Source organism: Schistocerca serialis, chromosome 2 (genome assembly GCF_023864345.2).
Source record: "Schistocerca serialis cubense isolate TAMUIC-IGC-003099 chromosome 2, iqSchSeri2.2, whole genome shotgun sequence".
Lineage (NCBI taxonomy): Eukaryota > Metazoa > Arthropoda > Insecta > Orthoptera > Acrididae > Schistocerca > Schistocerca serialis.
This window is the reverse complement of record NC_064639.1, coordinates 1,092,622,914-1,092,648,467: the sequence shown is the minus strand read 5'-3', so window position 1 is coordinate 1,092,648,467 and position 25,554 is coordinate 1,092,622,914. Positions and strand designations below refer to the sequence as shown.

The 25,554-nt window shown below is 42.0% G+C and overlaps 1 protein-coding gene across 1 annotated transcript in view; it reads right to left on the bottom strand.

The window, feature by feature from the left end:
* Window positions 1-25,554, bottom strand: part of LOC126456707 (DNA primase large subunit) — an 85,576-nt gene that overhangs the window by 52,427 nt on the left and 7,595 nt on the right. Inside the window, exon 2 of the mRNA XM_050092447.1 lies at window positions 24,344-24,502. Within this exon, the coding sequence (XP_049948404.1) occupies window positions 24,344-24,497 (154 nt within the window). The 5' untranslated portion in view covers window positions 24,498-24,502. The remainder of the gene's footprint in view (window positions 1-24,343; window positions 24,503-25,554) is intronic.

Genomic DNA, 25,554 nt, shown 5'->3' with positions numbered 1-25,554 from the left:
TTGGATTGCTCTTGTTTGCTGTTTTGTGGAGTGGGTAGATTAATAGCTGTGGTCCAATGTTTAGGGAATTTTTATGTTATCCATTGTTTTGAATTTTTGATAAAGCCATATTTCTACAAAAACTTGGGCCTTCTCCACATTTCTTTTAGTTTCCCAGTGTTTTGACTGCTGCTTCCACCTCTTGGGCCATTGGGGGGTTTCTGTGTTGCGTTGGTGTTTATTGACTTTTACTACTACTACTATTGTTATTGTTATTATTAATATTGTAACTAAATAATGGAAATTCCTGGATGGAGTAAAAAAAGTATTCTGAAAATGATAAATTGCTACTAACCACACAGAGGAGGCAATGAGTCATAGACAAGCGCAACGAAAAGACTCTCTCTCTCTCTCTCTCTCTCTCTCTCTCTCTCTCTCTCTCTGTGTGTGTGTGTGTGTGTGTGTGTGTGGGCACGCGCGCGCAATGCCTCTTCTATGTGGTGGGCAGGAGCATTTATTATTGTCTGAATTAGGTCAACTCAGTACAGTGCGACACAGCTGATTCATGATATCATATTGTTCTCCTTTTCTCGGCTTCCCAATACTTCTTTCTTCTGTCCATGTCCCTCCTCTCTTCTTTTGCGTTATCTTCTGGAAACCCTTGACCATTGTACTTTTTGCCTGAACTCATGTCTATTTTCTCTGTTTCTCTCTGTTATTCCTTACTCCTGTAAATCTTTCTTAACATCTATAAATCACGAAATTCGGGCTTCTGGATTTTTGTCAAAGTTGTTGAATATCTCTTTGGTTACACTCTTGATATCCATTCTTTCTAAGTGGCCATAAAATGTGACCCTCTGCTTCCTTATTGTATCTATTATATTCTCAGTTTTTTCGTATACCTCTTTGTTGCTTTTTAGTTTCCAAATCCCGCATTCATACTACAGACCCCTCTTGGGCTTTTGTGTCAGTTTTTATAAGTTTTCTGGGTTCTTCACATTTCAAAATTTTATTAACACTTTTATCTCGATTTTGCCATTTTCTTGTTACTATGTGCCATTTTTCTATCCTTACTTTTCAGCCTTAACTAGGGGGGTTATACTTTTGGGGTTGTCTTCCAAAGCTTTTGTACCAGTCTCTGGAACTAGCTTTTTAGTAGTTTTTGTCTGGTGAGTTGATCACACTGTAACAAAGCAGGTGGATTGTTTTTCCACTGTCATGTTTCCCCCCCCCCCCCCCCCCCAACATCTTTTTTGCAGTTTTTTTATTTTTTTATTTTTTTTGCAAATATTTTGAAAAGTGTTATATTTATGATGATGCACAATACCAAAAATTTCAAATATTAACTAAAGGTTTAGCAAACTTCACTTTTACTATGATTTGGTTAATTAGAAGCCACTGGTGTAATAAGATTACCTAGAAACTGTTTTAACTGCAAAATACCAGTAATATAAATTCATCATTGTCCTAAGGGAACATGTAATCAACTGCTAACTTTCAAATAAAATAGATCAAAAGTAGAGAGATAAATGAAGCATTTATGCAGCTAATGCTGGAAATATGGTAGTAACTTTTGCCTTCGTTTAGTCTCAGAGTAATTAGCATACTTAGTTAAAACATTGTTACTGAAACAGAATGCCATATTTTGGCAAACTAGATCGAATAATCCAATAGCAATTATTATTTCATGTAAAGGTCCTCCGTCAAACAAATCTTATTCCACTATTCAACAGAAATCATTAATTATAACTTGTAAAAAGACAGTGGACATTTTAGCCACTCTGTGAAAATTATGCTATGGGCAATATCTGTGATTACTGGTTTTCATTAGCGATGACCATCTTTGGATCTGCAGCAAAACTTGGGAAAACAAAATGCAGCTAGTAGACAGTAAACAACATAAAACAATAAAATAGGCCCCAAATGAAAAGTATTACCTCAATAAATGTGGACAGCATGCATTTAAAATATGTCCTAATACAATGAAACCATAGTGGCACTGCCAAAAAACACATACAAAATCAGTTTAGCATCACCGCAAATATTTAACATGTTCGCTGCCACTGTAATTGGCCTTGCATTGCAATGTAAGCAATCAAATTTTTTTGGGGGTGCACTAAGGTGTCAGTGGCAATTACGTAACATTCTGTATTGGTTGGCCATGGACGCGCTAGTGCGTCTCGTTTATTTATCCTGAAAATTGTGACAGTTTGGAGTACTACATTTTTATTTTATATTCAAAAATAAAACAAAACATCCTACTGAGAACAAAAATTATAGTAGAAACAGCATTAAAAAACGAACACAAGATCTTGAAGAAACTTCTGAAATACAATGTATGTCAAATCTCAGAAAAGATACAGTCAAGAACTTTACCGATTACACCCAAACAAATAAAATAAATACAAAGTTCAAGAATAGTACCTACACATAACTGTCGAAAAATGAAAGAACAGAGAAAGTGCTATCTGCCTTTAGAGGTGATTAATAACACAACAATTCAAACAATACCCTGCTTTATTCGGGCAATCTGGGCACTCGTAAATCGTGTCTGTTCGTTGTCCTCGGCTGGCGCATGATCTGCACTTTTTTCTCAGTGTTTCTGATTTTCCAGTTGATTCTCGTTTTACCACAACATGTTGCGGATTTCTGACTGGCCGTCCTACCTGCTTTTGTGGCAATAGTGCTGAGTCCGAATTCTTGGAGGGGCATTTTTGTACCAAAATATTTTTGTGTAGGGCATGTGCATCTGTCAGCATCATTTCCGTAATGTGAATAAAATGTTTCTTGTACCAGCGTATGGTTTTTCATTGTGAGAGGTAATATGATAACACCTGATCGTGCTGATTAACTGCAGACATAAATTTATTGTAGTTTACAATGCCCAAGGGCTTAGATTTCTTCTCCTTTCTTTTGTTTTCAACGTCAAGCATTTCACTTGTAAATGCATTAGAAATGTAGCAAACCTCCCCCTTATCACACCACTTACCTATCATAGCTCCTTCCGCAAATCTGGCAACGGCTTCACCTTTTTGTAACTTTGCCTTCTGTAGTTCCTTGGTGTATCCTTCCTATTCGCCCTCAGAGTTCCCGTGCATGAGTCTTCTTATACGAGAGCAACTTAGCCAATGTGAAGCTATTATAGTAATTGTCCATGTACACGTGGTGACCAGCATTCAACTTTTCATCCAGTAAATGAAGAACAATTTTTTGTGCATGGCCTCTTTCTCCTAAATTGTTCAGCATGCCAGTGTATACCGCGAATTTTAGGACCATTCCAGTGGGAGTTGTCAAAATATATAGCTTTATGCCCTATTTGTGCTTTTTATTTTTGACCTATTGGAGGAAAAATAATCTTCCATGCCAAAACATCATTGATTCATCCAGTGACAGTTCCCGTCCAGGGTAGTACACTTGGCACATCCTTTCATAGAAAAAAATTGATAACTGGACAAATTTTATACAACCTGTTGGATGGTTTCGGTTCGCCCTGTTTTGGATTCCTACATCTACATCTACATACATACTCCGCAATCCACCATACGGTGCGTGGCGGAGGGTACCTCATACCACAACTAGCATCTTCTCTCCCTGTTCCACTCCCAAACAGAACGAGGGAAAAATGACTGCCTATATGACTCTGTACGAGCCCTAATCTCTCTTATCTTATCTTTGTGGTCTTTCTGCAAAATGTAAGTTGGCGGCAGTAAAATTGTACTGCAGTCAGCCTCAAATGCTGGTTCTCCAAATTTCCTCAGTAGCGATTCATGAAAAGAACGCCTCCATTCCTCTAGAGACTCCCACCCAAGTTCCTGAAGCATTTCCGTAGCACTCGCATGATGATCAAACCTACCAGTAACAAATCTAGCAGCCCACCTCTGAATTGCTTCTATGTCCTCTCTTAATCCGACTTGATAGGGATCCCAAACGCTTGAGCAGTACTAAAGAATAGGTCGTATTAGTGTTTTATAAGCTGTCTCCTTTACAGATGAACCACATCTTCCCAAAATTCTACCAATGAACCAAAGACGACTATCTGCCTTCCCCACAACTGCCATTACATGCTTGTCCCACTTCATATCGCTCTGCAATGTTACGTCCAAATATTTAATCGACGTGACCGTGTCAAGTGCTGCACTACTAATGGAGTATTCAAACATTACAGGATTCTTTTTCCTATTCATCTGCATTAGTTTACATATATCTATATTTAGAGTTAGCTGCCATTCTTTACACCAATCACAAATCCTGTCCAAGTCATCTTGTATCCTCCTACAGTCACTCAACGACGATACATTCCCATACACCACAGCATCATCTGCAAACAGCCGCACATTGCTATCCACCCTATCCAAAGGATCATTTATGTAGATAGAAAACAACAGCGGACCTACCACACTTCCCTGGGGCACTCCAGATGATACCCTCACCTCCGATGAACACTCACCATTGAGGACAACGTACTGGGTTCTATTACTTAACAAGTCTTCGAGCCACTCACATACTTGGGGAACCAATCCCATATGCTCGTACCTTAGTTAGGAATCTGCAGTGGGGCACCGAATCAAGTGCTTTCCGGAAGTCAAGGAAGATGGAATCCGTCTGATACCCTTCATCCATGGTTCGCAAGATATCATGTGAAAAAAGGGCGAGTTGCGTTTTGCATGATGTATCATGCAGCGTAACTTGCTGTGACATTGCGAGAGAGAGACAAAGATATTGTTTATTACTCTGTGGCGGTCAGCGCTCACTAAGAGTAATTTTGAGGAGAGGAGAGCCATTCTTGTGATGTAAAAAATCGACGCCATTGCGAGTTTTGATTCAAATTGTAAAATATAAGTGCATATGGAAGGAAATCAGTTAGTAGAACAATAAAATATTGTTCATTTCAAGAAGGTACGTCTTATTATACACCCAGCGATATACTGCTATTGTGATTTACTAATAAACACCAGCTGAGAACAGTTCCGACGGGAGCGTTCAGTTCTAGTGAAATAGTTCGATGTTTTCTTCGGAAAAGAAGTCACTTCATGGATCATTCAAATCCACAATAGTAACTGGACATTTCTCAGAACTGAAAGCAATCTGATTGCTATGCAACAGAGCCCCGAAGAATATTTCTCCGTACTTTGGTTACCACTTTCAGCTCAACACGGTATCTGGAGCAGATTTCTACAACAGCGGAAGCGTGTAATCGCTATCAGTTTCACACACTGCCCTGTGTACGCTGTATGTATTTACCCACAACAGTGAACATACAGTTACTCACACACATAGAAAGACAATACTAGGTGGTGTGGGGAAACATTTCAGTATATAGGCCCTGTAGAGCTAAACAGTAATTAGCCTAGTAAGAAAGGAGTCAATATATATGTCTACCGTTAGACAGGACACGATCCTGATACAACACTCATAGTGAACCTGCAATATAAATATGTTAGTAATTTAGTAATTAAATGTTTCATTGTGTGTGTATATGTCTAGTTTTATAGAGTAACTACATTATGGTCCTTTGTATGTTTAATGCTAACTGAAAGTGCGGGAGTATCTTGTGAAGAGAACGAGTACGCCGTCCCAGCAGCCGAGCAGAAACTTCAAAAAGGCCAGAACATTTGAATTACTAGCTTTCTGGAGCATTTATGCATTTAGTGATCTTTCATCTATTAATTTTCTAAGTATAAATAGTGTTGCTATATTACTTGTACTAGAATTCCAGTATTTCAGTAGATACCAAGATAATATTTTATGTGTTATCTATGTACTGTGTTTGTGTCACATTGTAAAGTGTACATTAGCAGCATTAGGACATTAACGTCTTTTTTGCGTGTGTAAAAGTTCAATAGTCACTTTTGTGGGACTTATTTAGAGGAGAAACTGTCAATTGCTCATTTACATGGTGATAACTAGATCTATGTTCAAAGCCAATAAGCAAGCACGCATCACTATGCCACAAGATGAATTAAATAGTGTGAATGCATCGTCAACCAGTGCCACAGAATTTAATACCGCCGTAGTTTGCGATATGTCGATTACGGCTGAGCAACCAGCAATAATTAATGCGCTCACGCCGTCGACACAAACGGTTGCTAGTTCCGACATTCATATGTCGAAAGAAGTCCAGAGAAATATGCAGCAACCAACAAACAACATGAATTTCATCTCTGACACAGACGCGTGCGAAAACGAAATGACTGTACCGAAAATTGTGTCAGTACAATCCTCATTAAGCCCAGTGCAATCGCCAATTGCTGAGAATACCGATTTGTTATCCCAGCTGATGTCAAGTTTGACTGTCATAACACAAGGGATTAAGGCATTGGAAACATCGCAATCTAATCTTGAAACGGCACAATACACTTTTGCAAATGACATGAATCGTAGATTCCAAGTATTGGAGAGTGCGCAATTTAATTTGGCTCAGGAGCAATCTAATAAACTAAAAGAAATAAATGATAAGATTACTGAAAAATTCCAGAGTTTGGAAACAAAGCAGAGTCACTTGATTACCAGTCAGGCACAACTCATAGTTACACAAGAACAACAGTATCAGGAATTAACAAACAAATACAAAGACATCTTATGTCATCAAGATACACTAAATCATCAAGTGCAGGAAGTTATTCATGTACAGAACACTATTGCGCAAGGCGTGAATACAATTAAGCACGATAACGAGCAAGCTGTCATTGAGCTTACTCGGAGGATAGACACTCTCAGTCTCGAAGGCGAGAAACACATAGAGAAACTTTTCAATGAACATAAGATTGCATTCTCTAAGGACATTCAAGATTGGGCGAAAGAGCAAACTGAAACAGTGCGAAATTATGTTGACAAAACCTTGAAAGAAACGGTTTCTAACGTGCAAGTTAACAACGAAGCTGCACAAGAACAACTTAAAGCAGAAGTTAAAGAGATCAAGGAGAATATAGGAGATGAATTTCCTGCTTGGAAAGCAAAGATAGAAAATACATTAAAAGCATGCCAGCAAGGTCTAGTTAATACTAGAGGGGCACATACTACTTGCAGTTTATCAAAAGCAGACATTATTCCTGATGAAACCAGTGAAACCGAATCCATGCAACAATATCCATGTATTGGTGCATATTTACGTAATCAACCAGAAACAAATTATCGAGATTATCATTCGCCGCGAAGTAGCCACCAGAATGCACCTGTGACTATGAATGAAGAAAAAATGCTTAAATATCGTCAATTCCAGATATTTATTCCCGAAAGGAAGTCGATCAATCCCGTGGTATTTATCAAGCAATTTAAAGGGATATTGCCGCGAATGTGGACTGAGCAACAAAAAATTATGTACGTTGCAGGATTCATACATGGAGATGGATCGATGTGGGTGTCAGAAGCATCCAATTGGTGTCAAGATTATGACCAATTTGAACGCGCTTTCTTGCACAAATACTGGAATAAGGGAGTACAAGAAAGACTACAAAAGGAAGTTTTTGACCCACAAACTTTTTCTTTCAAAAATGGATCTTTAAGAAAGTATTTCGAGAAGTATATAAATAAAAGCAAATACTGGAATGAACCAATCCCGACGCAGGATATCATTCGAATATTAAAGGGCAAACTTCCACTTGAGGTTAAGGAAAAACTTCTACATGTGCCTGAACAACATGTGGAAGATTTTCTAGCCACATTGGATTCAATAGACATTCTGTTCGAAGAATCACGTGTGCGCTATAACCAGCCAAGTTACCAACCTAACAAATACAATAGTAACAACAAACAGTGTGGAAACAAACCTATTGCACACAATTCACCAAACCCACAGGTGAGTTTTTTCCAGAAAAACGTGAAATTTGGTAACGAAAATCCCGACCAGTGTAATCATGACCAACAATGTGAACAAACATATAAACGGAAATGGAGGAAGAATAATAAGAAGAGGAAAGGATACTATCAAGAAGGGAATTATCAGCAAAAATGCCGATATCAGCAACCAACCCAAGAATATCACAACCAACCACAAACTTCAGGTTGGGTACCAAATGATAATGCAAATGAATGGAGAAATCAACCACCAACAATAACCGACGTAACGGAGCAGACATCTACTAATAATGGACAATCGTCAAACTAAACTCGACTGTCAGAAGCCCCGACGGTGCAGTCGAGGAAGTTTTCAGGGGCGAAAATTCAAGCGTCAGTTTTTTTCGGTACAATGATGGCAGATTATTAATAGAAGAACTTCAGCAGGATATGATGCCTTGTCAAGAGGAACATATCACTGTACCTGTTGCGAAAATTCAGGCGGCAATTGAAGGCATTACTGTGCAAGTTACTTTAGATACAGGAGCAGCAGTAAATGTCGTTTCTGAGAAGTTATTTCAAAGAATACTTCAGAAAGCAAATCCACCGATTTTTCCTGTTCAGTGTTGTAGAATTGTAGGTCCTACTGGTCATAAGTCTTCTCAGGTTAAAGTGCAGACTCAACTCCAGTTAGATATAGGAAATGTAGCTATAAATTGCACGTTCCTTGTAATAGAAAAATTGGTTGAGGACTGTATCCTGGGTATAGATGAATTTAGAGAGAGAAATTGGCATATCGATTTTTCTCTAGGCCGTGCCAGTTTTACAACAATGGATCAGAAACATCAACTGAATCTTCTCAGGGAATATAGTACCCATGGAAAGTATTGTCAGGGACGAAAGCTGCAAATAAAGTGGATACATAGCAAACCTGTACGGTATTACCAAATTAATTACTTGCAACCAGTTTTAAACCCTGAAGATATGGTATATGAAAAGGTGCAAGAACCTGAATATTTGCAACAACACCAAAGAAAGCAATTATACGATCTTCTACAGGAATATCATGAAGTCTTTCAAGAAAGACCTGGTGTAATCAAGGGATACACATGCCATTTAGATGTGATACCCCACCAAGTTTTCTGCCGTATTTTTTATCCAGTACCGTGGCACCAACGAAAGGCAGTTGATGCGGAAATCCACCAGATGCTTGAATGGGATCTGATCGAACCTTCGACGAGTCCATACTGTAGTCCGCTTCATGTTGTCTCGAAAAAGGGAGGAAAAGTTCATCTCGTGCTAGACGCACGGCAGATAAATAAGATTATCGTGCCCGTGCGAACTCATCCGGAAAATATCGATGAGCTAATTCAAAAGTTCGAGGGGATGAAATACTTAACAAATATTGATTTGAGAAGTTCATTTTGGCAGGTGGCTCTAGACGAACCATCAAAAAAGTACACCGCATTTGTACATGCAGGTAGAAGCTATCAATTTAAGGTTTTACCTTTCGGGCTAAACGTGAGCTCAGGAGTTTTTATAAATGCTCTAGATTACGCATTGGGACCCGCACTTCGAAGCAATTTAACTTTGTTTGTGGACGACATGCTCATAGCTACGACCACATGGAAGGAGCACGTTGATTTATTGAGAAGAGTGTTAGAACGTTTCAAGGAAGCAGGCATAACCGCAAATCTGCAAAAGTCCCATTTTGCTCGAGATAAAATCAAATTTTTGGGTCATCTTATAAATGGAAAAGGCATCTTACCGGACTCCGAGAAACTAAAGGCAATCAAAAACTTTGCAGTTCCAACAACAAAAAGGCAGTTAAAGGGCTTCCTTGGAGTTGTTTCTTTTTTCCGGCGTTTCATTCACGACCACTCTATTAATGCAGAACCGTTGTACAGCTTGTTGTGCAAAAATACTCCGTGGGTGTGGACGCAACAATGTCAGAATGCATTTGAAGCAATAAAACATGCCTTAGTCAATTCACAAATATTATATCATCCAGATATGAGCCAAGAATTCGGTTTAATGGCAGATGCTTCGGAAATTGGAATAGGTTCATGCCTCTTCCAAGTAAAGATGATAGACAGAAAATCAACTTTCTGTCCAATAGCCTTTGCTAGCCAACTCTTAACTGCTTGTGAAAGAACATATACGACTACCAAAAGGGAAGCATTGGCCGTAGTCTGGTCATTTAAGAAATTTTACTATTACTTATATGGAGCGAAGACAACAGTATACTGTGACCACAAAGCGTTAAGTTTTTTGCAAACATGTAAATTATTACATCCAAGATTAGCAAGATGGACGCTCTCACTCCAAGAGTTTCAATTTGAAATTAAATACCTAAGCGGACAGGATAATTTCATCGCTGATGCACTGTCTAGAATGCCAGATGGAGATTTGTCAACTATCAACATCACAGACAATCCGTCCGAATTTAATGTTCTTATAATGACTGATAGAATATATAGGAAACATTTTCTTGACATGTGTAAGAACATGGAAAAACTTCAGAATGAAGATCCTCGTTGGCATTCAATAAAGGGAACTTTAGCAAAGCCTGGAAACGATGATCTGAAGAGACTGTACAAAGTTGAGGACGACGTCTTATTTTTCAAAGGGCATCTTGATTCAGATAATTGGAAGGTGTGTATTCCCGAGAAGAATGAGAATGACTTAATTTTGCACACACACATCACTTGGGGACATTTTGGAGTATTAAAGTGTGCTCGGAAGATTCAAGCATATTGCTACTTCCCAAACATTTGCAGGAAAGTACACAGACAGTTAAGGAAATGTAAAATTTGTCAGCTAGCCAAACCAGGAAATTTTTGTGTGAAAGATTTCCTACATCCTATTATACCCACTAAACCGCTGTCAATCATTTCGGTCGACGTCTGTGGTCCTCTACCATCATCAAGGGGAGGATGCAAATATATTGTAGCTTTTCTTGATATATTCACTAAGTACGTCAAATTTTATCCATTAAAATCAGCTACTGCTGCATCCATAGCCAAGAAGCTGGTCAAGGATTATATAGTCAAGGTAGGCAAACATTAGCCAGTTGTGGTATAAAACAAATTCTAACATCAGTGTACCACCCTTCGGCGAATCCCGTGGAACGAATTTTTCGTGAATTAAACCGGTTCATGAGAACAAATTGCCACAACCAGCAACCCAAATGGATCGATTATCTTCACAATTTTCAGGAAATTGTAAACAATATGCCACATACTACGACAGAATACACCCCATACGAACTGATGTTTGGAAAACAGGAACAGAATGACTGGATTCGACCAATTCCTAAAGTGGCTATTAACAAAATAGACCTACAAAATAAAGTACGACAATCCTTACTCAATATAATGGACAAGGCAAGAAAAAGGAAAATATATTTTGACAATCGACTTGGAAAAATAAAAACATATAAAGTGAAAGACCAAGTTTTTACTAAAACTCATCCTAAGGCTTCACTTATACAGAGGAAGAACACAAAATGGCAATTATTGTATCAAGGACCATTTGTGATTACCAAAATACCCCATCCAGGAACTTATGTTTTGAAGGATGTGAAGAATGGAAAGGTGAAAGGAATGTATCCTCATCACTTGTTAAAGCAATTTCATGATGACTGAAGATTGTGAAGATTGAAAATACTATTCTTATCAAATAATACTGATTAGAGAATTTTCATTAAACCTATGAATCATACTTAGGATAGTTTCTTTCTTTTTGCAATTTAGTAGTTAGTTTTTCTTTTCAGGCATGATGTACGAGAGATATGCAGACATTATGTATTTGTTTTGCACTGTAAAGATAAGTTTTCTTTTCAGTATGCAGAGAATTTAGCAATAGTATGAATGATTTCTTTTAAAAAATTTTTTATTCAGTAGATAGTAACTTCAATCGGGTTTCACAATGCATAATGACCATGGGTTAGTGACTCAAATGAATCTGGTCTATGGCAAGATATTTTTTCTTATGTCAATTTAACAATGTCAGTGTATGTTTGTATTTGCTTTTTGACTCGCTGAGCTGAAGTCATGCTGTTCGGAAGGGGTAATTGTTTCAATCTTTTGTGACGAACATTGTCTTTATAATTGTACTATTGCTGTAACATACCTGTGTATGTAAATTATGTTATGTCAATTGTTTCTCGCGAAGTTACCAACTGAGCGAATGCCTTTCAGTTATAAGCACATCAACAAGTGTTAAAGTCCATCTGAAAGATGACGAGCATAAGTTGACACGGCAGCACCAGTTGGATTTGTGTATAGTGCATTCTAGGGTTGTTGATAGAAATGAAGAACACCTTACGACTTCCGAATATTTCAAATTCAGGACAGAGAATTAGAAAGAACTTTAGATTATATTCTATTTCAGCTCAGCATAGATCAAACACCTTTTCCACGGAACTTACACTGACTCTTATTTTCATGTCAACCATATGCGGAAAACCGTAATACCCACGAGGAGAATAGAATTCAATCAGTTACCCGGAGATGACAGATAGAAGGGAATCGTAGATGGACGTAAACCAACGCGTCGACGGTTCACCTCAAGACACAGAAGATTAACAGTGTTGTGTTTCTTTTGTGAACAGTGTTTAAATTCATTAAAAAAATACATATTGTAAATATTTTTTTTATTTTCCATTGTAATTCAATTAATTTTCTTTGCAAATGAGAAATACGAGGATGGTAAATCTACCCCGAGGTTTTCCTTTGTGGGGCTTGGCCGAATGGCTAGATTATCCGTTTGAGACATCCCAAGGCGAGTAACAGAAGCTTTGAGTGATGATGAAAAAGGTTTCTGATCACATCTCATGCCATCCTCGACGAATGAATAAAAGCAAGCATGGAAGCTGTGCATATAAGCTGCGTCAGGAATTCAGCACAGGCTTCGTCAGCAGTATATGCATCCAAATCTATAATTTACATTTAGATAGTCATTCACTAATACCAAAATATCATAAGAAATACAGTGGACATTAATACTCTAGTGGACATTAATACAGCGTCATAAACAATAACCGATACAGTGTTGTGTGAACGCTCGTGTCTGTTTTTGCCCAAAAAAAGTTCGTCCACAAGAGGGGCATATATGATGTATCATGCAGCGTAACTTGCTGTGACACTGCGAGAGAGAGACAAAGATATTGTTTATTACTCTGTGGCGGTCAGCGCTCACATAATTATTCTTAGGATATAGAGTTTTTTGTTCTTGTTAAGAGTAATTTTGAGGAGAGGAGAGCCATTCTTGTGATTTAAAAAAATCGACGCCATTGCGAGTTTTGATTCAAATTGTAAAATATAAGTGCATATGGAAGGAAATCAGTTAATAGAACAATAAAATATTGTTCATTTCAAGAAGGTACGTCTTATTATACACCCAGCGATATACTGCTATTGTGATTTACTAATAAACACCAGCTGAGAACAGTTCCGACGGGAGCGTTCAGTTCTAGTGAAATAGTTCGATGTTTTCTTCGGAAAAGAAGTCACTTCATGGATCATTCAAATCCACAATAGTAACTGGACATTTCTCAGAACTGAAAGCAATCTGACTGCTATGCAACAGAGCCCCGAAGAATATTTCTCCGTACTTTGGTTACCACTTTCAGCTCAACACGGTATCTGGAGCAGATTTCTACAACAGCGGAAGCGTGTAATCGCTATCAGTTTCACACACTGCCCTGTGTACGCTGTATGTATTTACCCACAACAGTGAACATACAGTTACTCACACACATAGAAAGACAATACTAGGTGGTGTGGGGAAACATTTCAGTATAAAGGCCCTGTAGAGCTAAACAGTAATTAGCCTAGTAAGAAAGGAGTCAATATAATTGCTATCCACCCTATCCAAAAGATCATTTATGTAGATAGAAAATAACAGCGGACCTACCACACTTCCCTGGGGCACTCCAGATGATACCCTCACCTCCGATGAACACTCACCATTGAGGACAACGTACTGGGTTCTATTACTTAACAAGTCTTCGAGCCACTCACATACTTGGGGAACCAATCCCATATGCTCGTACCTTAGTTAGGAATCTGCAGTGGGGCACCGAATCAAGTGCTTTCCGGAAGTCAAGGAAGATGGAATCCGTCTGATACCCTTCATCCATGGTTCGCAAGATATCATGTGAAAAAAGGGCGAGTTGCGTTTTGCAGGAACGATGCTTTCTAAAGCCGTGCTGATGCATGGACAGCAACTTCTCTGTCTCAAAGAAATTCATTATATTCGAACTGAGAATATGTTCGAGAATCCTGCAACAAACCGATGTCAAGGATATTGGTCTGTAATTTTGAAGATCTGTCCTTCTACTCTTCTTATTTACAGGCCTTACCTGAGCTTTTTTCCAGTCGCTCGGGACTTTACGTTGGGCAAGAGATTCGCGATAAATGCAAGCTAAGTGAGGAGCCAATGCAGTAGAGTACTCTCTGTAAAACCGAATTGGAATCCCATCAGGACCTGGCGATATATTTATTTTCAACCCATTCAGCTGCTTCACAACCCCAGGGATGTCTATCACTACGTCCTCCATACGGGAATCTGTATGAGACTCAAACGGCGGTATGTTTGTACAATCCTCCTGCGTGAAAGATTTCTCAAATGCTAAATTTAAAATTTCAGCTTTCGTTTTGCTGTCTTCCAATGCCAGGTCAGACTGATCAGTGAGTGACTGGATGGAAGCCTTCGACCCACCTACCAATTTTACGTAAGACCAGAATTTCCTAGGGTTTTCAGCAAGATCTTTTGCTAAGGTATGATGGTGGTAGTGGTTGAATGCTTCGCCCATCGTTCTTTTTACAGCTGCACGAATCTCTACTAACTTTTGTCTGTCCTCATTCTCCCGATCTTTCTTGTACCGCGAGTGCAACTGCCTTTGCTTCCTGAGCATTCTCCGAATTTCGCTGTTAAACCACGGTGGGTCTTTTCCGTCCGTAACCCACTTTTCGGCACATACTTGTCCAATGCGTGATTTACAATTTGTTTAAAATTTGCCCATAATTCTTCCACCTCCATCGTAGCGGAAGTAAATGAAGTCGATTCATTTACTAAGTGGGATGCTAACAACTGCTTATCTGCTCTTTCTAGTAAGAATACTCTCCTAGCCTTCTCGACCGACTTTTTAACTTTCGTAACCGTAGTCGTAATGATATCATGATCACTAATCCCTGTCTCAACACCGACTCCGTCGATGAGGTCTGGTCTGTTCATGGCTACCAGATCTAAAATATTTCCATTAACGTTGGCTGTCAATTTAGCTGCTCAAGACAGTTTTCGGATAATGTGTTCAAAAGTAATTCACACGACGGCTTGTCTGTACCACCTGTAATGAATCCATACTAGGTAGGTTGAAGTCGCCTCCGACTAATATAGCATGACCCGGGTACTTCTGCGATACAGAATGTAGACTCGCTTTGAATGATTCTAGAACTGTCACAGCGGAACCTGGTGGCCGGTAATAACACCCAACAATTAACTTTATTTCCCCTAGCCCTGTTAAGTGTGTCCAGATAACTTCACAATCACACTCTACTTCGACCTCAGTAGACACAATATACTTGTCAACTACAATAAGACACCACCTCCTACGGTGTCTAATCTGTCTTTCTGATACACGTTCCAACCCTCACTAAATATTTCAGAACTTCCTGTCTCAGGGTTCAGCCAGGTTTTTCAGAAAAATGCAATGCACATAGTATCAGAAGAAAACGATTTCTTGAAATACTATCGGCAATTCCTTTCACATGAAATAAAGGGCTCTTTTTCCAATAGTCCTGCAACTTCCTCACCTTTACATTTCCCATGTGCAGGAAAACTCCCAAGAACACTAACAATTAGCCAACCGTCACATCTTTCCAACAATTTATTCATGATTGCTCTTTGGTTTCCACAGAAAGGAATAATTCAATTGCATTTTGATTTGTTCCTTCTACAACTTTCAATAGAAATTCATCCGTCAGCAAAAGATGAAAATAATCTAAGGGAGTGTTTCCCGTTGGTTGAATTAGCAGTCCCTAATTTTTTATAAATGGGTAATTTACCATTCCAACTGGCTCACCTTCCCATGCAACACTTGTATCAGCTACGTTACCACTCCTTCTGCCCTTTCCCTGTCACTTGGATTCACAGCCATTTCTAGTCTCACCTAAAGCAAACCTGGCTCCGTCAGACTCTTTACTGGATTCCCACCCACACTCCCCACTGGCCAATTCCGTTTCCGATTGCTTTCTTCTAACAGGGTGTATACATGTACAAGGAAAAAAATTCCCGGATTTCCCGGTTAAAAATACACTTTATCCCAGATGAAAATACACTTTTTCTGTGTTATACTCTTCCTTGGCACTGTAAAACTCATCAGTCCTATGGTTTTGTATGCAGGTGTAGAATTTCCCGGCACTTTAGAAAATGAAACTCAGAGGGGGGGAAGACACGTTTTGAAAGACCTTTGATGTGCAACATGTACGCTGCATATTTTCGTATTACGAAGGTATAAATTTGAATTCCACCAAACACCACATGTTACTTTCCGAAACATTGAAATCGAGATTGCGATGCGCTTTTGTAAGATGGCCATAGCTCCCGTCACGTGATCTCACCAGCTGATGGCAGCATAGGACCCATGATGTAGTGAGCCAATAGCAAGATCACTCTAAGTAGCGCAAACACACAAATTAGAAAAGTTAATGGTTTAAATTAATATACACAGCATTCACATATAATGTTGGTCTCGAAGATTAATAAACTGGAAAAGAAGCTAAGCTACCACATATAATGTTGATCTTTTTTGCGCGTGTTACACTTTAAGATACATCACACAAATGTGCCAGTAAAATTACGTAAATGTCTGATCTTTTGGGCTCGAAATTCTTCTAAATGGTCGTCCTCAAAGAGTTGATTTTTAAATGAGAGTAAAACGCTTTGTGATTTAAGAAACTCATCGTACATTCTCGCACATAGTTCATCTTGCGTAAAAGGAAATCTGCTTTGAATGTAACGCTTTTCAAACCACCATTCACAATATTTTCCCGTGACCTGTTGGAAATAAGTTCGTTTCAGCAGTTGCAAGAGAACGACAGTAACAGGCGTCACCGCGCTTGCGCAGCTAAGATGACGTAGGAAGCCCATATGTTCGTACGTGTAAAACATTAAAAGATCTTACGTATGGCATAAAAGAAACAAGACATCAGATGATACTTCAAGAGCGTCGAAATTTCGTGAACCATACTAAAACGCATAATTCGGCTTAAAATGCACATTCATATGTAAATTTTCTTGGAGTACCAGTACTGTATTATCTCATGTTTGGTTCTTTATTATGGCATAACGCCATACGTGAACTTGAAATACAGCGAACAGTTGAAACTAGCCAATAGTGCGAAATTAAACACTTAGTTTCAAATAAATTGACTGCCTTGGCAGTAAAGATTAACTTTAAGCCAAATCTCTTTACCAAACCGGCAAAAGTAACTTCATTGTTCTGTCAGAAAGGTAGAAATAAAATCTGAAGCTAATAACATATTTTAGCCTTCCATAATTATGCGAACGTATTTTAATTCATTTGATAGCTCCCAGCCACAAAAATCCTAACAGGCATAGGATTAAAAAAACAGCATAATCAAATGTCCTTGGAGAGGTTTGTCAAGTTGATAAAACGAAGAACGCGAGCAGCTGCTCGTGGGTCATCCGCTAAAAGGCATCTAGAGTACATGGCAGGCCAAGATCAAGGTGCAGTGTGTTAAAATCCGGACAGGACGTTAAAATGTGGCGGACCGTCAGCAATTGCCCACATGGGCAGAACGGCGCCGGCGCAGCCGTCAGCCGATGGTGATGGCTGAACCGGCAGTGTCCAATTCGTAACCGGGCCAAAACGACCTCCTCCCGCCGAGAAGGGCGTGAGGAGGACGGCCAAGCCGCGGGAAGAGGTTTCAAGGCCCGGTAAGTGCAGCCCAATCGGCATGCCACAGCGATAAAATGCGCCGACAAAGGACCCTGCTACAATCTGATGAAGGGACACAACAAGAAGCTGTCTGAGGCTGGAGGACCGCAGCCTTGGCCGCGGCATCTGCAGCTTCGTTCCCAGGGATACCGACATGGCCAGGAACCCACATAAAGCTAACCGGAGAACCGTCGTCCACCATCTGCTGAAGAGAGCGTTGGATCCGGTGCATGAAAGGGTGAACCGGATACGGATCACTAAGGCTCTGGAGTGCGCTCAGGGAATCGGAGCAGATGACATAAGCAGAATGTCGGTGGCGGCAGATGTAAAGAACAGCCTGGTAGAGGGCAAAAAAGCTCAGCTGTGAAGACCGAACAATGGCCATGGAGCCGGTACTTGAAACTTTGTGCCTCGACAATAAAAGAATACCCGACCCCGTCATTGGTCTTAGAGCCATCTGTATAAATGAAGGTCATATTAATGAACTTCAAACGAAGTTCGACAAAACGGGAGTGGTATACTGAACCGGGGGTAACCTCCTTTGGGAGCCAGCTGAGGTCAAGGTGAACGCGAACCTGAGCCTGGAGCCAAGGTGGCGTGTGGCTCTCGCCCACTCGAAAGGTTGCAGGGAGTGAAAAATCAAGGTGTTGAAGGAGGCGATGAAAGCGAACTCCAGGGGGTAGCAGGGCAGAGACATACAACCCGTATTGACGGTCGAGAGAGTCGTCAAAAAAGGAATGATAAGACGGGTGGTCGGGCATTGACAGTAGCCAACAGGCATACCGACAAAGCAGTATATCGCGCCGGTAGGTTAGTGGCAATTCACCAGTTTCAGCCTGAAGACTCTCGACGGGACTAGTATAAAACGCTCCGATCGCAAGACGTAAACCCCGATGTTGTATGGAGTTGAGGTGGCGTAAGATGGATGGCCGTGCAGAGGAGTATACGAAGCTCCCATAATCCAGCTTGGAGCAGACGATCGACCGATATAGGCGAAGTAGGACGGTTCGATCCCCTCCCCACGACATACCACTGAGAACACGGAGGACATTTAGAGAACGGGTACAACGGGCAGCCAAATATGACACATGTGGAGACCAGCTAAGTTTCCTGTCAAATGTAAGACCTAAAAATTTTGTTGTCTCCACGAATGGGAGAGCAACGGGACCGAGTCGTAAGGACGGTGGGAGAAACTCTTTGTAGCGCCAGAAGTTAATACAGACCGTCTTCTCGGCAGAAAAACGGAAGCCATTGGCGACACTCCAGGAGTAAAGATGGTCAAGAGAACGCTGAAGACAGCGCTCCAGGAAACATGTACGCTGCGCGCTGCAATAGATGGTAAAATCGTCCACGAAAAGGGAGCCTGATACTTCAGCTGGGAGGCAATCCATTATTGGATTGATCGCTATGGCGAAGAGAGCGATACTCAAAACTGAGCCCTGTGGCACCCCGTTCTCCCGGCGAAAGGTGTCTGACAGGACAGAACCCACATGTATCCTGAACTGTCGATCCATTAAAAAGGAACGAATAAAAAGAGGGAGGCGACCGCGAAGGCCCCATGTATGCATGGTGCGGAGAATGCCCGCCCTCCAACAGGTGTCGTAAGCCTTCTCCAAATCAAAGAACACAGCCGCGGTCGGGCGCTTCCGCAAGAAGTTATTCATAATGAAGGTCGACAAGGTAACCAGATGGTCAACAGCAGAGCGGCGCCTACGAAATCCACATTGTACATTGGTAAGTAGGCGTCGAGATTCGAGCAGCCAAACCAAACAAGAGTTAACCATTCGCTCCATCACCTTAAAGACACAGCTGGTAAGCGAGATGCGTCGATAACTGGAAGGCAAGTGCTTGTCCTTCCCCGGCTTAGGAGTCGGTACAACAATAGACTCGCGCCAGCATGCGGGAACATGTCCCTCAATCCAGATGCGATTATAAGTACGAAGAAGGAAACCTTTACCCGCAGGAGAAAGGTTCTTCAGCATCTGAATATGAATAGAATCAGGCCCTGGAGCGGAGGACCGTGATCGGCCAAGTGCGTTTTCGAGTTCCCGCACGGTGAATGGGGCATTATAACTTTCACGATTCGAAGAGCGGAAGTTAGGTGGCCTGGCCTCCTCTGCCTGTTTGCGGGGGAGGAAGGCAGGGTGGTAATGAGCGGAGCTCGAAACCTCTGCGAAAAAGCGGCCGAAGGCATTGGAGACAGCCTCAGGGGCCACAAGGACGTCATTCGCGACTGTCAAGCCAGAAACTGGTGAGTGGACCTTAGTGCCAGATAGCCGGCGCAGGCTACCCCAGACAACAGAAGAAGGAGTAAAACTGTTGTGTCCGAAAGAAAAGTAGGGGCGCCAGTATTGAGGCAGACAAGATTGAGCTGGTTGAAAAGGTCTGCTAACAGGGAGCCCCTCGGGCAGGATGCTGGAGAGCCCCAAAGGGGATGGTGGGCATTGAAGTCTCCAGTTAACAAAAATGGTGCAGGTAGCTGAGCAATATTTTGAATCATGTCTGCCCTGGTAACGGCAGACGACGATGGAGTGTAAACGGTACAAATGGAAAATGTGAACGTGGGGAGAATAATTTGGACGGCAACTGCCTGCAGGCCGGTGTGCAATGTGATGGGATCGTAGTAAATATCATCTCAGACCAGCAACATAACCCCTCCATGAGCCGGAATACCTGCCACAGGGGGTAGGTCAAAACGCACAGAGGCTTTGTGTGCCAAGTCAATTTGATCGCATGGGCGTAGCTTCGTTTCCTGGAGAGCTACGACGAGCGGACAGTGCAAGCGCAGCAGCAACGTTAAGTCCTCTCGGTTGGAGCGAATGCCGCGAATATTCCAATGAAGAAGTGCCATCGTGAGAAGAAAAAGAAAAAGGAGAAGCAAGAAGGGGTCACCTCGAAGGCCGCTGAGGGCCCGGCTTCGAGCGAGCACTGCCGCTGCTATCAGTAGGCAGACAGTCATCGTCCATTGGTTCTATAGGTTCATCGGCCATCTTGGTAAGATGGCCGGGAGGGGGAGCTTCCTCCGGCAGTGATCGGCCAGATGGTCGGCTACCAGCAGTGCGGCCAGGCGAAACGGATGACGGCCTGGGGCGGCAACCGCTGGGTGGCGCAGAAGGAGAACTGTGCTTCCTATGAGCCTTCTTGGAAGGTCGTTTGGTGGAAGTACTGGTCGATGGCTGGGAGTTCGAGGTACGTAGGAAGTCTGCACGGGACGGTTCCTTCTTGAAGGCCCATGCATCTGACTTCTGGGTCTTCATCGTGGCAGAAGCTGATGAAGGGGCTTGTGTCTGTGGGGTGACGGGAGGAAGAGGAGACATCGACCGCGCGATCTTAGCACTGGCCGAATGGACGACCGTGGTGCTGAAGGTCAGATCGCATGTCTGGGTTGCCACCTCCCTGGCAGTCCGAGGAGAGGCGAGGACAGTACTGTATTTCCCCGCTGGAAGCAGTGTGGGCTTCCTACTAGCAAATAGCTTGCGAGCAGCCAAGGTGGACACTTCCTCTTTGACCCGAATTTCTTGGATACAGCGTTCTTCCTTATAGATGGGACAGTCGCGGGAGGACGAAGAGACGGAGGTGGACAGTCACCCTCATGGGCATCCCTGCCACAAGTGACACATTTAGCCGCATTGGAACAAGACTGGCGAGTGTGATTAAAACGCTGACACTGGTAGCAGTGCGTAGGTGTCGGGACATAGGGGCGAACAGAAATAACCTCGTAGCCCGCTTTGATGCGCGGTGGTAGCTTAACACTATCAAAGGTCAAGAAAAGTGTCCAGGTCGGTACAAGGTCATTGTTGACCTTTTTCATGACCCTATGGACAGCCGCCACGCCCTGCTCAGCGAGGAAAGACTGAATCTCCTCGTCAGTCAATCCACCGAGTGATATAGTATAAACCACACCACGAGACGAATTCAAAGTTCGGTGAGCCTCCAGCCGGACAGGAAACGTGTACAGGAGTGTGGCTCGAAGCAGTTTTTGTGCCTGAAAGGCGCTCTCAGTTTCTAGTAACAAGGTACCATTACGCAACCTGGTACAAGACTTAACAGTTCCGGCTATGGCATCTACGCCCTTCTGGATAACGAAAGGGTTGACAGAGGAAAAATCCTTTCCGTCCTCAGATCGAGAAACGACGAGGAACTGTGGGGCAGGCGGTAGTACTTTTGTCACTGGTGGCTGGTCAAGTTTCCGTTTGTGGGCAGAAGTTGAGAGAGAAGAAGAAGAGAAATCCATTGCGGAGGAATCCCCCATGATTGCCAGCATCTCCGACGGCGCGCTCCTTCCTTGTGGGGACCCTCTCAGAGGGCACTCCCGCCTTAGGTGAATGTTGACACCTCAGGTCACACCTCCCGAGAAACAGACGGAGGGACCTATCGGCATGGTCAGAAGGTATCAGCTCAGGCAATCACCCCTCCCTGGGCCTGGGGGTACGTGTGTGCCTTACTTGTCTACCCAGGGCAGGGAATTACGCATTACCCCGTCACCGGCTACGCGTGCGAACGCGTGGGTCGGCCTTCAGGCGCGCACAGGGAGGAAGGAAGAAGAGGAAAAAGAAGAGAGAGAGGACAGACTGTCTCAAACGCCGCGGCGGAGACCAGAGAAGGCAAGGAGAAGAAGGCAAGGGAAAGAGTAAGGAAGACAGTGAGATGGAGAAGAACAAAGAAAGGAACCAACCAAAGGAAGGAAGAAACGAGAAGAAGTGAAAAACCAAAATGACCTCAAATATAGGTCGTGGAACCGTCCGTCTCCGGACGCAGGCGCTAACTACCCCCTTGAGGGGGAGGGACTCCTTTTAGTCACCTCTTACGACAGGCAGGAATACCTCGGGCCTATTCTAACCCCCGGACCCGCAGGGGGAAACATTCACTGAACGTAAACACAGGTCATGCGGACGCTCCCCACCACAACTCAGACTGCTCTGTGCATCAGCCCCAGATTTACTATTATTTCCCAACTGGGGCAATATTAAATAGTGGCGCCCAGCCACATTTCAGTAACCAGAAGCGGGAGAAGTATTACTCAAACGCGACTCAACTGCGCATGCGCAAGAGCCCGCCCGCAACAGCTCAAACGAATCTAATTCAAACAGTTGTCACATCATGGTGATCGTAGGCAGTTTGTTGTTATAAAGCATTGCATAGTCTTCCTAAAGCCTTTGACACACTTTGCTGTTGGCAGACGCTTGTATGAGCACTGATTTGTTGTTGTATACGGTGCAATTCCTTTGCAACTTAAGTTTTATTTTTGTTTTCTTTTTTCTCTCATTCATGTTTTGTTGCTGCAGTATTATTCTGCAGTAGCGGGATACAGTAATATCCTTTGTTAGAGTATTGGTTCTTACCAGTCAAAATCACAAAAATTTAACTGAAAGCTAAAACAATGAAAAATTCCCGGAATTCTAAACAATTCCCGGGTTTTTCCCAGTTTTCTCCAGGATGAAAAAATTCCCGGGTTTTTCCCAGATTTCCCGGGTTGTGTACACCCTTTCTAATATTCATAATAATTCTGCATCCATTAGTTTTTGTATGTTTATTGTGTCCCATATTTTACGTTTCTTAGGTTCTGAAGGGTCCGCCGTGTCACGATCGTTTTCCATTTTCAGTCTCACAACAGAGAAAAACTATAGGGAAAATACGCGAACCACATCCGTAAAAATTGAAAACAATACATTCTTAGAGTGCCTGCGAAATAAACCACACCAAATGGCTGTGCCCAACTAAACTGTGGTGCCTCGCAACAGCCGAGTCTCTCGCCGCGCAGGCGCATCTACAACATGTGCACCAGTATTGGCTGGGTGCGCTGGTGCGCCGATGGCAGCAAATGTGTTAAAATAATAAGGTGTAAACTAGGTCACAGTGGCAGCGAGTCATACTGTAACAGTGCTACTGCTCTGAAACTGTGGTACAGAAGCCACGAAACACGTTTGTGTTGTAAGCTCATTAGATGTCATGGTAAATCAACACATATTTGTCAATTATAAAATTGTACAGAATGCAACAGGTTATGTCTGCCATGGGCTTAATAAATGTATATGTTATTATAGTGATACAACATAATACATTAAAAACACTAATAAATTTTAAATTGTTAAAAAGGAAATAGTTAAGTGATAATATGTGATTCTGATATGCTCTTGTAGTATGTTTAGATAAAAAATAATAACATACGCAAGAAGAACCTGCCTTATGGAGCTACAAAATAATACAAAATTGATAAAATAATTAGGGAAATATGCCAAACGCATGAACCAAACAACTGAAGTAAGTAATCAACATCCTGTGTTGGCGTAGCTGCCAGAATGTAGCATACACAAGAAGTCTGAGGAACTTAAACCGCTGGAGGGTCTCTTGTACCCTGTGACGCACCATTCCAAGGAAAGAATAATAAAACACTGTAGCAGTCACTTAATAAGATTAATATAGTATATTACTTAAACAGACAAGGGACAATCAATGAGAGTAATACAATCAATACAGGAAAATGAAGCAATTATGTAGTGAACTCTCATAATATATACTAATAAGATGTAGATGTTAATCAACGTTGGAACACAAACATTTCCATTCAAAAAGGCTAATTCATTAGATCCACCTTACAATTTAATAATATCTCAATTAAGGTACCTTTCAGTCTAGCCACTGCTAATTCCTCAAATTCAGAAAGAGAAATAGTCATCAAAGGAGGCTTTCTATACAGCTGCACATCATGTGGATACAGTTCTGCCAGTCCATCCACAATGGCTTTTGCTACTCTCCTTTTCTTTCGTGATATATCCATGGTAACTGGTAATAAAAATGTGGAAATTAATATTCACTGCTCAATAATATGAAAATATACACTGATCAGCCACAACATTATGACCACCAACCTCCTAGTGATATAAACCCGTCCAGTTGACAGCAACGTCACCTGACGAGGAATAACAGCTAGTCAGAGACCCACACGATGCGTGCAATATCAGTGAACATGTTGTCCGTGTGTAGAATGGGGAAGGCTTGTGATCTATCCAAGTTTGACCAAGGGCAGACTGTGACTGCCTGGAGGCATGGCATGGGCATTTCAGAAACTGCGCGACTATTAGAGTGTTCAAGAATTGCTTTGGTGAGTTTCTTCAACACGTGGCTAAACAAAGGTGAAACCATGTCCACACATCGTGGCGTTGGGCACTGACCCCTCACTGCAGATACTGGATGTTGCAGAATGGACATACCGGTAAAATAGGACAGACAGTGCACTGTGGTAGAACTAACTTAAATGCTGGGCAGAGTACATGTGTCTATCAACACACAGTGCACCAAACACTTCTCACAATGGACCTCTGCAGCCAACAACCCATGCATGTGCCAAAGTTAACACCACGACACTGGCAACTACGACTGAAATGGACATGTGACCATCAGCACTGGAAGTTGGTGCAAAGGCAGTTCGTTGCACGGTCTGACGAATTCCAATATTTCTTCATCATGCTGATGGGTGGGCACACACATCCATCGTCTTCCAGGGGAACAGCTCCCTGACACATGTACTGCAGGACGATGACAAACTGGAGGCAGCTGCATTATGCTCTGGGAAACATTCACATGGGCATCTGTGGATCTAGTGGAGCTTGTGCAAGATGCCATGAAAGCCAAGGAGTATCTTACATGGTTGCAGACCATGTCCACCCCTTCATGATGATCATATTTCCCCACAGAAATGGCATTTTTCAACAAGAAAATACGCCACATCACAAATCCAGCAGTGTGAGAGTGGTTCAAGGAACACAGTGGTGAGTTCCAACTGATGTGCTGACCTCCCAACTCACCAGACCTGAAGCCGATCAAACACACCTGGG